At 56.0% G+C, this 11,986-nt stretch overlaps 1 protein-coding gene across 1 annotated transcript in view; it reads left to right on the top strand.

The window, feature by feature from the left end:
- The window catches only part of ASB2 (ankyrin repeat and SOCS box containing 2), a 43,722-nt gene that overhangs the window by 21,391 nt on the left and 10,345 nt on the right, over window positions 1-11,986 (top strand). The window contains exons 3-7 of the mRNA XM_014832103.3: window positions 47-145; window positions 2,708-2,874; window positions 3,748-3,903; window positions 5,924-6,169; window positions 9,072-9,243. Of these exons, the coding sequence (XP_014687589.1) occupies window positions 47-145; window positions 2,708-2,874; window positions 3,748-3,903; window positions 5,924-6,169; window positions 9,072-9,243 (840 nt within the window). The remainder of the gene's footprint in view (window positions 1-46; window positions 146-2,707; window positions 2,875-3,747; window positions 3,904-5,923; window positions 6,170-9,071; window positions 9,244-11,986) is intronic.

The following is an 11,986-nucleotide window of genomic DNA, read 5'->3' as shown; positions in this document are numbered from 1 at the left end:
ATGCAGAGTATTTTTCCCTCTTTCACTCCTGCCCTGCACCCTCCAGGTCCACTGTGCCTCCTGAGAGCCCGCCGGCCTCGGCTCCCATGGGCCTGTTCCAAGAGGTCATGAAGAAATACAGCCGCAGCCAGAACGCCCAGCTGGCGTAAGTGACCCCCGCCCGGCCCCAGGACCATCCAGGCCCACTCTCCCGACTGGGGTGGATGGGGTGAGGGTGGGAGGCAAGCCCACAGCCCTCAGGAGCGTGGTCACTCTGCAGGGACCTCCCAGGCACGCCCCTCCCAGGTGTGTCCCCCAGAGACCCAGCCGCTCCAGCTGAGCTGGGCTTGGTGGTCACAGACTCCCGTCCTCAAGGAACCGCCAGCCCGGCTGTGCTTGTGATTAACCCCGAATGCCCCCAGTGTGGGCCCTGTGTGCCGGAGGAGCCCCAGGGGCTCTGAATCTGGGGACCCAGCATGAAGGAGATCCGGGAGACGGCCCTAGAAACTCAGAGGAGCTCAGAGCCGAAGCTGAGGAGTCAGGCACCTCTGCTTGTCGCAGTTTCCCCCATGCATCAGCGGGGTTTATCGGAGCACATCCGCGCCGCCCACACCCACAGGCTTCAAGTTGCTTTGTTGCCTTATTTGTTCAGTGCCAGGTGCTAAATCCAGGAATAATCTGAGCTGCAGGAGGCATTCTGTTTGCCTGGCACCGGGGTGCTGGGCTCGGTGGGTCCATGGAAAATAGCTCTGTGCTATTCTCTGCTCGCCCATAGTGACCCTAGAAGCAGCTAAAAGCAAAAGAGGGGCCCCATCGCTGGAATCCCAATTTCCTTCTAGGTTATGCGGCAGAGAGGGGAGGAGGCAACTGGCCAGTGTTTTGTTTCTCCTCCCAGCCCTTTTCACACCCTGCCGCTCCCTTGCCCTTGGTGCGGGCCGGGAGGCATTTTGACAGCCTGGAAAAGGGAGACCCAGATTCTAGTCTCGGCACTGCTGCCTCTTCCTGTGTGACAGCCCATGAGTCGCTGTCCCTCTCTGAGTCTCCTTTCTCTGTGAAAGGAGGTTGGAGAGGACAGAGTGGCCTACAGGGTCCTATCTACCTACTTAGTCTCTGATGGCCTGACACCCCCAGCGGCCTCCCCGCACCCTCCCTGGGGTGGGGACTTTGGCTGAGCCCACGGAGAAGCCGCTGGAGTGTGCGCCGGAGAGCTCCAGGGTCTGTGCCCCGCAGCTGGACGAGACCCACGCTGGGTGTGGGTCCCGGGAGTGTTCTCATGACACTGCCCACCCGTCACGCACACAAGAGCAGCCAGCCCGCCTCTCTTACACTTCAGCTCGGGCCCCACGGGAGCCCTCCCCAGAAGGACGGGACACATACCCCACTGGGGCTTTTCCTGACGCCAACTGAGGCTGCTCTGGCCGCTGGTAAGAGGAACTCATCAAGGTGGCAGTGATGGCGTTGATGGGGACTCAGGGCTTATCTGGTCAGTCACCCATCATCCTTGCCGGGTCTGAAACTTAAATGGCATCTGTGCTGCAGCTATTAATAACCAGAGAGGCTGAGAGTCAGGAGGAAGTGCGCTCACGCTGGAGGAAGCCGCTGGGAGGGTAAAGGGGCTGTCCTGGCCCCTGATGCGGGTGAGGGCCCTGGGAACAAGGCCTGCCCGCAGTCTCACCTTCTCCATCTGGGAAATGGGACCATTTATGCAGAACCTTCTCCAGGAGTGGATCTGGAGCCACAGCAGTCCTGGTCCTCACTGACTCTCCAAGGATGGAGGGGAGGGAGCTTAGGGTATGAACGAATGAATGAATGAGCAAACAAAGTGGCTTTCATGAGCCAAGCAAAGAAGTTATCATTTCACATTAGCCCTGAAATCTTTTTGACATTCAGAAGTTTCAAATAGCGAAGGCTTCACATTTATTAATCCTTTAAGGATTTCAGTCTTTCAGCAGCTAAAGGTTCTGGGGTTGAGGATAAGGGTCAGGAGCAAGGAGGGGAGTTGGGAAGAACCCAGAGAGGTGCTCACTGCAGAGACTGCCCCTCTGAGGGGTCCGTGCCTTCGTCTCAGAGCTGCTCAAAGGGCCAGCGGGCCCCAAGGTGGACGACGTCGTAAATGCAGGAGCGTCACCCTCAGGGAAGGGGTTTAATTATCGCTGAAACCTCCTGTGGGGCTGGTTATCCATCCCTCTGGAGGCTGGCACTGTGTGCCCAACTCCTCTTGGTAGAAATGGTCTTGGTGTAACAATAGATGCAGCTGCTGGACGCCACAGGGACAGAGGGGGTCCCCGAATTCTCTTTCGGCCACCAAGGAGCTCTGTCTCAAAGGGACAGTGGTCAAGTAACCACGCAAAGACATGTAAAGGCTGTGCTTATGTGAGGCCTTATGAGCAGAGGCAGGGAGAGGCTGACCTGGGCAGGCAGGTTGAGATGGTGGGGCTGAGGATGCCGTGATGGAGCTGAGAGCTGGAGGGGCCAAGGTCAGGGCCGAGTTCCCAGGGCAAACCCAGGAGGGTTAGGAAGGATTATTCTCCTTATTCAGGAGGACGCTGGCTTCAGGGGACTGGGCATCTGCCCCAGACCAGCAGGGATGAGCAGGACTGAGTGATCCCACAGCCGGCTGGCTCCTCGCCACAGCCAGGCCCTGCATTCATTCTCTCTGGGAGAGAGGCTGCCTGGCCCCGCTTCAGCCCTGCCTGGGCCCTGAGTGACCCGCCCCTTGGTCTTGCAGGCCCATGGACCCTGTGCTAAAGGCCATCAAGGAAGGTGATGAAGAGGCCTTGAAGGCAATGATCAAGGAGGGGAAGAACCTCGCAGAGCCCAACAAGGAGGGCTGGCTGCCACTGCACGAGGCCGCCTACTACGGCCAGCTGAGCTGCCTGAAGGCCCTGCAGCAAGGTGAGGGGGGCTCCGGGGCAGCCAGAGGGGGAACGGGACGCGGGGCCAAGGGCTCCTTCCTCCTGCAGCTTCGTGTGCTTTGCCCTACAACAACCTTGGCAAGGGGGGCAAGGCAGGGTTATCGCCCCGGTTGCAGAGTTGAAGTCACCAAGTTGGGGGAGAAGAAGTGACTTGTCCCTACCCCACCCACAACACCCTCACCCTCCCTCACTCTTTGGTTCCCCGCTGCCTCCTCTCCAGGCCTCCCAGGACAGGAGAGCCTAATTCCTAGAAAAGGAATGAGGAAGGGCTGACTTTTGGGAGAGCCACTGCCAACTTGTTCCAGAATGTTCCAGGGGCTGATTTGGTGTGGAGAATACTGCAGCTGTGCCTGTGCCCCGCCAAGGCCATCCCTCACAGCTGTGGGACCCTGGGCGAATCAGGCCTCCTCTCTGAGCCTCAGCTTCCCCCGAAGCTATATGTGGTCGGGTACCACATGCAGGCAGGAGTTACCTCTGCCCTCAAGCAGCATGGACCCCAGACAGCCCACCACACTCCAGGGCAGACATAGCTGCGTGAGCCTGAGCTTCCAGCAGTTGCTGGTGGGAGTGTAAGGGAAGGACAGGGTCATTCAGAGAATAAGAAGGCCCAACCCGGGAGGGCTTCCCAGAGGAGGTGGCATCTGAGCTGGATTACTACGACCAGGAAGCTGAACCAGCCCTGTGAAAGCGACTGAGCCCAGGGCCAAGAGGATGAGGGCAGTCTGGATGGTAAACTTTTGAAGATGCCACACATGTCTGTCCTCGGAATTGGGAGGGAAAGGGGACCGCTGCTGTGTGGTGGGGGCGATGGGTATCTTCATCCTTCATGAATTTCCTGTTCTGTCCTCCCCAGCGTACCCGGCAACCATCGACCAGCGCACCCTGCAGGAGGAAACGGCCCTTTACCTGGCGACGTGCAGAGGACACCTGGACTGCCTCCAATCACTGCTCCAGGCCGGGGCTGAGCCCGACATCTCCAACAAGTCCCGAGAGACACCACTCTACAAAGGTGCGCCCCCCGGGGGGCCAGAAACTGGATGGGCAACCGGGAGCATTGCTCCCAAAGTCATAACCCCCAAGGGGTCTACTTTGGAGGAGGCGACCCGACCCTCTTCGGATGTGTCCCTTATGTAACAAATGATTCAGTTCGTCTGTGCACAGTCAGTCAGCATCCCCAAGTCCTCCCACGGGCCAGGCACCCCGAGGAGCATCGGGGGCTCAGAGATGAAAAGATACATTCTGGTGGGCATCCACTCACAGATAACGTGGCAGTCAGCTTGTGGCGATGAAGAGCTTGGCCTGAGGCACCTGGGAACACAGGGGAGGAGCCCTGAGGTGGGGGAGGGCACCCACAGAACAGGGTGCTGAGCTGAGCCTGAACGGGAGAAATTTACCAGCTGGATAAGCAGGGGGACCAGCACAGGCAAAGGCAAAGAGGCATGAGAGAGAATTTGCACCTCTGGCATGTTTAAGAAAATTAAAAATGCCGGATTTGCTCAGCACGTCATCCAGGACGTTCCCTGGCTGCCTGAGCAGTGCCCAGGCAAAGTCTGAATACCCACAGCAGCTGGCATTGGTCGAGCGCTCACTCTGTGCCAGGCGCTGTTCCTTTGTTTACCCTCACATCCATCTACACATGAGGTACGCACCGCCAGTACCCCCGATTTACTGATGAGGACCCGAGGCACAGAGACCTGAAATGAGGTAGCTGGGGTCCCACAGCCAGCCAGGGGCAGCAGAGGTGGGATTTAGACTCCGGTGTCTGGACACTAGCACCACACGCTGAACTACCACGCTAAAAAGCGTCTAGCTCATGCCCACACGCTTAAGCAAGCAGCCTTGGGTCTTGCAAAAATGATAGAGCTTGACATTATGGAAATGACAGAAATCCCCGATTTCCCACATGTCTGTATCCAGCATCTGGAACATTCCATGGGAAGCAGGAACTGGGTAGCTGGTAACCGAGTCCACTGCAGACACGCAGTAGAAACATCTCCCAGAACCCAGGTCCGCCCGGGCACCGGAGCCGTCACCTGGACCCTTGGCTGTCCCAGAGAGAGCGCCCGGGACGCTGGGCGAGTCACAGCCGAAGCGTGGGCCTGGTCCTGCGTGTGCTCCTACTATGTGCTAAGCCCCGTGCTGGAACCTTCCACGTACTACCTCACTCTGTCCTCCCACAGCATCCTCTCAGGAGGGTCTTATGACCTCCGTTTCACAGAGGGGTGCAGCGCTTTGCCTGGGGTTCTGTTTGAAGCCCTACACGGGCAGCCCCTCTCTTCCTTCTCACCTTCCTTCCGACAGGCCTGGAGAATCTTCCGGGGGTGGTTGATTTGGACAAACGCCCAGCCTCCTTGGTGAAAAGTCTGGCCAGAGCCAAGGGTGCTGTGAGAGTCTGGAGAGAGAGGAAGCTTAAAAGGGAGGTCTGAGCCAGTCGAGACAGACCTAACGAGCTGCACTCAGAAGAGAAATTTTACCCCAATTTTAGTGAGCAGCCTTTAGGGGGGTTTGAGCAGGAATATGACACTGCCCTCCTCCTCCTCTTCCCGCCCTGGCAGTGGGGAGGACTGAAGCAGGTAACACTGGAAAGGGAGACAAGTTAGGGGCGTCCCGGAACATTCCAGGGACAGGGACTCTGCTCCTAACTACCTGGGCTTGAATCCCGGTTCTGCCACTTACTATCTGTGTGAGCTTGGGCAAGTCACTTAACTTCTCTGTGCCTAACACTCCATCCTTAAAGGGTGGTTGGGAGAAGGAAATTAGTTAATCCTGTAAAGTGCTTAGAAGAGAGTGGCTGGCACAGAACCAGTGCCATGTACACATCAGCAAATATCGTTGCTAATATTACTGCTCCTTTTAGTGTATGTCCTGGTTTAACACAGGGACTCGAACCCTAGCACAGAGCCAGTGGGTATTTGTTGAGTGAATGACTGATGAACGAATGAGTGAATGGACGAATGGATGAATGAAGTCTTGGCTGGCCAGGTGCTGCCGGGGGCCCTGCTGACCGTCCTGCTTCTCCCCGGGCACAGCCTGTGAGCGCAAGAACGTGGATGCCGTGAGGATTCTGGTGCAGTACAACGCGGACACCAACCACCGCTGCAACCGAGGCTGGACGGCGCTGCACGAGTCTGTTTCTCGCAACGACCTGCCGGTCATGGAGATCCTGGTGGGTGGAGGCGCCAAGGTGGAGTCCAAGAACGCCTACGGCATCACCCCCTTGTTCGTGGCTGCCCAAAGCGGGCAGCTGGAGGCCCTGAGGTTCCTGGCCAAGCACGGTGAGTGCTGGGGGTCCCTGTGTCATGGAGGCCCCAAGGGGCCCAGCTGGGAAGGACCTCAGAGATCAGCTCTAAGGGAAGGCAAGTTTAGGTGTCATCTTGTGGACATACTCTGATTGAGTAATAGTATCTTCCTGGAGTGCTGTGTTGAGAAGGATTCTGAGGCTGTGTCTAGGCTCAGAAGGAAATGTGTTGAGATCTACAAGGGAAGCCTGTAATTAGGCACAAACTTGGAGGGCGTGACGCACATGCCATGTATTCACCATCTCTAATCTAGCTCAACATCCTCGTTTTAAAAATGAGGAATCTGAGGCCCAGAAAGGGGAAGTGACTTATTTACAGTCACGTAGCAAATTAGTGGTAGAACTAGCAAGACTCTGGGTCTCCTGACACCTCAACCACTTCTCTTCTCACCATGTCACACTTCAGGGCCAAAGGAACCTCAGACAACATTTGGGTCACGTCCTCGTTTCATGGGTGATGAAACCAAGGACCAGGATGGGAAAGTTATTTGTCTAAGGTCACACAGCAAATTAATGGCAGAGCTGGGATTTGAACCCTGGTCTTTGCACTCTTTGCCTGTGAAAAATCTTTGTTCACTTAAAGGGGCAAAATAAAATAACAGTGCCTGCATTATGATGGCCTGGTAACAGAAGGACCCAAGACAACAGCAGATGTTCTTTTGGTTAAAGAGCATTATATTCTGGTCTCCCCCAAGAACACTTTTGATTTCTTTTCTCTCTCCATGGGAAGTGACCCTCCCTCTCTAGCAACAGAGAGGCCAGAGGTAAGCCAGACCCTGGGGCTGAATGGGAATAATTTGTTGAGGACCTACTAGGTGCCAGACATTGCACTAAGCATGACCCCAGAACAGCCCAGTGGGGTTTTCCCCATAGCCACAGGAGGTCGGCAGTGTCCTCATCCCATTTTGTGGATGAGGACACTGAGGCTCAGGGAGGTTAAAGGATTGCGAACTGCATCTGACTGTGAACTGCACGCTCTTTGCACTCGGCCATGCCACCCAGGCCTCGAGAGTCACCAGCGTGGGATTTGCCCGGATAAGCATCCACTTACTCAGCACGTGCCTGAGCAGTTGGGAAAACGGACCCAAGGCACCTCCTTGCAGCCGGGACAACTCTGGGCTGCCAGCTTGAGAACAAAGAGGCACAGGCAGGGGCCGGGGAGCCCAGGCCAGGGGGGGCTGGGCCAAAGGAGGGCTCCCAGGGGGCGAGGGGGCCCGGTGAACTCTGAACCTCTGCGCAGCTCTCCTGCCGACACCCTGAGCCAGGGTCTGTGCTCTTTGAGAGCTGAGTCCATTTTCAAATCCAAAGATTCTCGTGTGAGCAGGCGGCTTTGGTGGCGGCGTCCCGGCTTCCAGGGAGCTTGACTTAGGGAGCTCGGCCGTGTCAGCACCATCAGGGTGGAGCCAGAGCCAGCCCCTGTGCCCGGGGCCTCCGTCCCAGGGAAATGGCTTGTGCTGAGCCCTTCTCTGTGCCAGGCTCTGTGCGGGCAGAGTGTCTCAGTGCATTCAGGCTGCCGTGACCGAATGCCACAGACGGGGTGGCCTGTAGACAGCTGGAGAGAGCCTGCTCCTGGTCACGGACGGCCGTCTTCCTACTGTGTCCTCACGCGCCAGAAGGGGCGAGGGAGCTCTCGGGGGTCTCGTTTATTCGGGCACTAATCCCATCCATGGGGACTCCACCTTCACAACCCAATCACCTCCCAAAGGCCCCACCTCCCAAGATACACTGGGGATTAGGTCTCAACATAGGAATTTGGGGACACAGACGTTCAGGCTGCAGCAGATGTTTACTCACATGCTCCTCTTTACTCCTCGCAGCATCGCTGGTTGGTAGGTACTATGATCCCTGGTCACAGGTGAGAAAACAGAGGCTCCTATAGGCTGCCTGGGGCCCCAGAGGTTCTCAGCCACGAAACAGAAACTTCAACTCGTTCTTGCCTCTTGCAAAAGCCTGTGCTCTTCCCACTACACCAGAAATCAGTCATCGAAACTCAAAAATTACCAGGAAGCCTGAGATGAGCAGGATGCCCAGAGAGAGAGGAGCTGTGGTTAACAGATGCTTTTGATGTCAGCCCTCACTGACATTTCACTGCTAGCCCAGTTCTATTTCTTCCCAGAATAAGGAGGGCCTGGTGAACAGGCTGCAACTCTTTTTGCAGAGAAACCCATGAGTTCTCTCCACTACCAGCAGGCGATGGAGAAGGTGTAGGAGATTGGGCTGAAGGGAGACTGTCACCGGGCTTGATTCCCCCTCCTATCCGCACGGGGCAGTGTTTCCTTCAGATGAGCCAGGAAGTAATCCCCTTCTTATTCCTTGAAATGGAAGGCAGAGAAGATCCAATCCCAATTAATAAAGTTATCGGGGTTCTTCTTTATTGGAGGCTCTGCACTCTCCTAGAGCTATGAGCTTTCCTCGGGGTCGGGTCTGGATCCTTTTACATGGAATGAGGGTAGAGAGCATGGCCTCTGCCATCAGACCATCTGCCAGGGCTTCTGCCGTCAGACCGTCTGGGTTCAAGTGTTGGCTCTTTACTTATGGGCTGGGTGGTCCGGGGCACTTGTGTGTAGGTTCTCCGTGCTTCAGTGCTCAGATGGCACAGGAAAAGCAGGGAGGCCAGCACACAGTGAGTCCCCAGGAAACGCCAGCATCACTGCAGCAGCTTTCAGCCTCTAGGAGGCCTCTGCTCGGGCTGGCGGGCCCAGGGCAGGATGTTGCAGAAGGGAGCTGGGGGTCCTCCGGGTGGACTCCGTTCTAAGGGTCATTGTTAAGTGATCCAGTGTGTCACAGTGGTGGGCACAGTGGCCCCCAGCCCAAGGTGGGTGTCACATCAAGGACAGGGACTGCCCTGGTCACTCACTGACCTGCCTCTTCTCCACCAGGCGCTGACATCAACACGCAGGCCAGTGACAATGCGTCCGCCCTCTACGAGGCCTGTAAGAACGAGCACGAGGAGGTGGTGGAGTTCCTGCTGTCGCAGGGCGCCGACGCCAACAAGGCCAACAAGGACGGCATGCTCCCGCTGCACATTGCCTCCAAGAAGGGCAACTACAGGTCAGCCCAGGCCCGCCTCCACAGCTCCACGCGGCTCTCCCCCGGCCCACACTGGGTGGGGGGCTCCCGACACCCAGCCCACAGGATTAGGAAGGCCCAGGAGAGGTCAGAGCAGAAAACAGGAAAACCACTCAACAGTCAGCCAGCTAGGGTGAATGCCTACAACACCACCAACAGGAATAATAATAGGAAACACTTCCGTAGCACTTACCAGCACTTTCAACAACTCTACTTTTCACAATTCTTTTAACAGTTCTACTGAAGTAGACACCATTATCTTCATTTTTCAAATGAGAAAGCTAAGACACAGAGAGGTTGAGTGACTTGCCCAAGGTTACATAGGTTATAGATGACAGAAACTCACCTGCTCCAAATGTCACATCTACAGATTCCACTGAGGGGCCAGATCCGAGTCTGGACTAGTGGACATTTCTGCTGGGGAGCAAAGATAAGCAACCTCAGGCAATTAGCTAGCACGCAGGGGATACCTACAATACTATAAGCATAACAGTGATGACAGCTAGCCTTCATGGAGCACTTACTGCGTGCTGGGGACTTTGAGCGAGATGAGAGAAACTGAAATCCTCAGGGAGCAATGTGATGGGAGGGAAGACGCTCATGCACACACACACACACACAAATTCATGGCATAATGAATGAGCAGGAAGAGCTAAGCTCCATGATGGTCCTAGAGGACAGAGAACGGCATGGGGTGGAAGCAGAGGTGTGCTAGAGCTGGTTCACGCTAGAGCTGGCTCACACTGGAGCTGGCTCATGCTAGAGCTAGTTCACACTAGAGCTGGCTCATGCTAAAGCTGGTTTACACTAGAGCTGGCTCATGCTAGAGCTGGCTTACACTAGAGCTGGCTCATGATGGAGCTGGCTCATGCTAGAGCTAGTTCACGCTAGAGCTGGTTCATGCTAAAGCTGGTTTACACTAGAGCTGGCTCAGGCTACAGCTAGTTCACGCTAGAGCTGGCTCACGCTAGAGCTGGCTCTTGCTAGACCTGGTTCATGATGGAGCTGGCCCATGGTAGAGCTGGCTCTCACCAGCTCACGTGAGCTGATTGTTCACACTGATAGCTGAAACTGGCCTTAGTGAGAATATTTACACCATGGAAGTTGGTGAACGATACAAACCAGGGCCCTCTTTCCCCCCCTGGAGAGCCAGTTGTTAAACATCCGCCAGTAGCACCACTAGCTGGAGGGATCAGGGAAGACTCGCCCAGGGGGTGGAACGCCAGCTGCCCAGGAAGGAGGGCAGGGGCCAGTAATTTCCACCCAACCAGTATTCCCCAACCTTTGACCATTCGCGGACTTTCTTCCTAATTTTAAACATCTATAGTCTCATTGCTCAGCATTTTCCTTTAAAGACATTTTTTACTTAAAATGAGTTTGTTTTCAAAAGGGAATGTTTATCACACTATTTGGTTAAAATTACCGATTTACAATTAATAAAAAATATTCTCGCTGAAAATCCCATCTCGCGTATCCCCGATGACACGCTTTGGGAAACACAGCCCTGTCCTCAGCAGGGAGAAGACGGAGAGACACAGACGGTGGCTGGTGGGAGGTATTGGTTGTCTTCCGTAAGGCAGAGAGAAATGGGGGTGGGAGTGGCAGCCGGGAGAAGGAAATGCAGGCACAAGGAGCCCCAGGCCCTGCTCTGCAAACTGCCTGTCCCCCCCCACCGAGTCCATGCACGGAGGAGACCCCTCCTTCTCAAGGCAGATAGACCTGGGTTTGAATTCCTGCTGAGGCCATTGGGCAAGTTGCTTGAACTTTCTGAGCCTCAGCTTCCTCTTCCGTAAACTGTGAGGCAGTGACACCTGCCTCTTGGGGCTGTCGTGGGGACTAGGAAAAAGGACACACGTGGATCTAGATGGAATCAAGCACCCAGCAGAACGCCCGGCACATGGTAGGTGCTCAGTGGGGCTGCACTCTCTCTCTCTCTCTCTCTCGGACGTAGGGAGAGCACATCCCATCATTTTTCAGTTAAGCCCGTGGAGGGAAGCAACGAGGCAGGCAGTGGTGACGGGCAAGACGGCATCTTTCTCTTCCGCTCCCGGAAGATGCAGCATCAGTCAACTGACTCGGTTTTTCTTAACCTGACCCCAGAGAGACGCAGAGTGAGAGAGAGGGAAGGGACTGGCCCCTGGACACCTCCTGGTCCACTCGCTCCCCATCCTTGCCTGTACAGCACCGTCACTCTGGGCTATTTTTTCAGTGACACACCCCAGAGCCACTGAACCAGAATTGCCAGGACACAAGGAGCCCAAGCCTCTGTCTTTGACAAGCTCCCTGAGCCAACCAGGTACAGCCCAGCCACCCCTTCAGGGGGGACTATGGATCTAATCCAACCCCTGATTTTGCAGAGGAGGGAACTGAGGCCAGAGATGGGAAGCGGCTTGCCAGAGAGAGGCAGAGCTGGGACTGTCGCTTGGCACCCTTCAGTCACACCCGGATGCTATCTATTGGAGCCAGATGTCGGCAGTCTGGCCCCAGCTGGAGGGGAGTTTGAAGGAGGCCTGGGTCTGCCTGAGGATGCCCACGGAGCCAGGCTGCTGCTCTCTGGAGCCCCCTGTATGAATGGTCTACGTTCCCCCGAAGTCTCCCGCTTTGGATTCCTGCTGACTCCCACAGCGAGCTCCCTGGCTACTCACCCTCCCTTCTCAGGCCCCATTTCGTTCTGTCCCCCAAGACGGAGAGGGGCCGGGCCACTTTTTGAGGGCTTCCCAACAAA

The sequence above is a fragment of the Equus asinus genome, chromosome 7 (assembly GCF_041296235.1).
Source record: "Equus asinus isolate D_3611 breed Donkey chromosome 7, EquAss-T2T_v2, whole genome shotgun sequence".
Taxonomy (NCBI): Eukaryota; Metazoa; Chordata; class Mammalia; order Perissodactyla; family Equidae; genus Equus; species Equus asinus.
The sequence above is the reverse complement of the archived record's forward strand: the minus strand, read 5'-3'. Positions and strand labels throughout refer to the sequence as shown.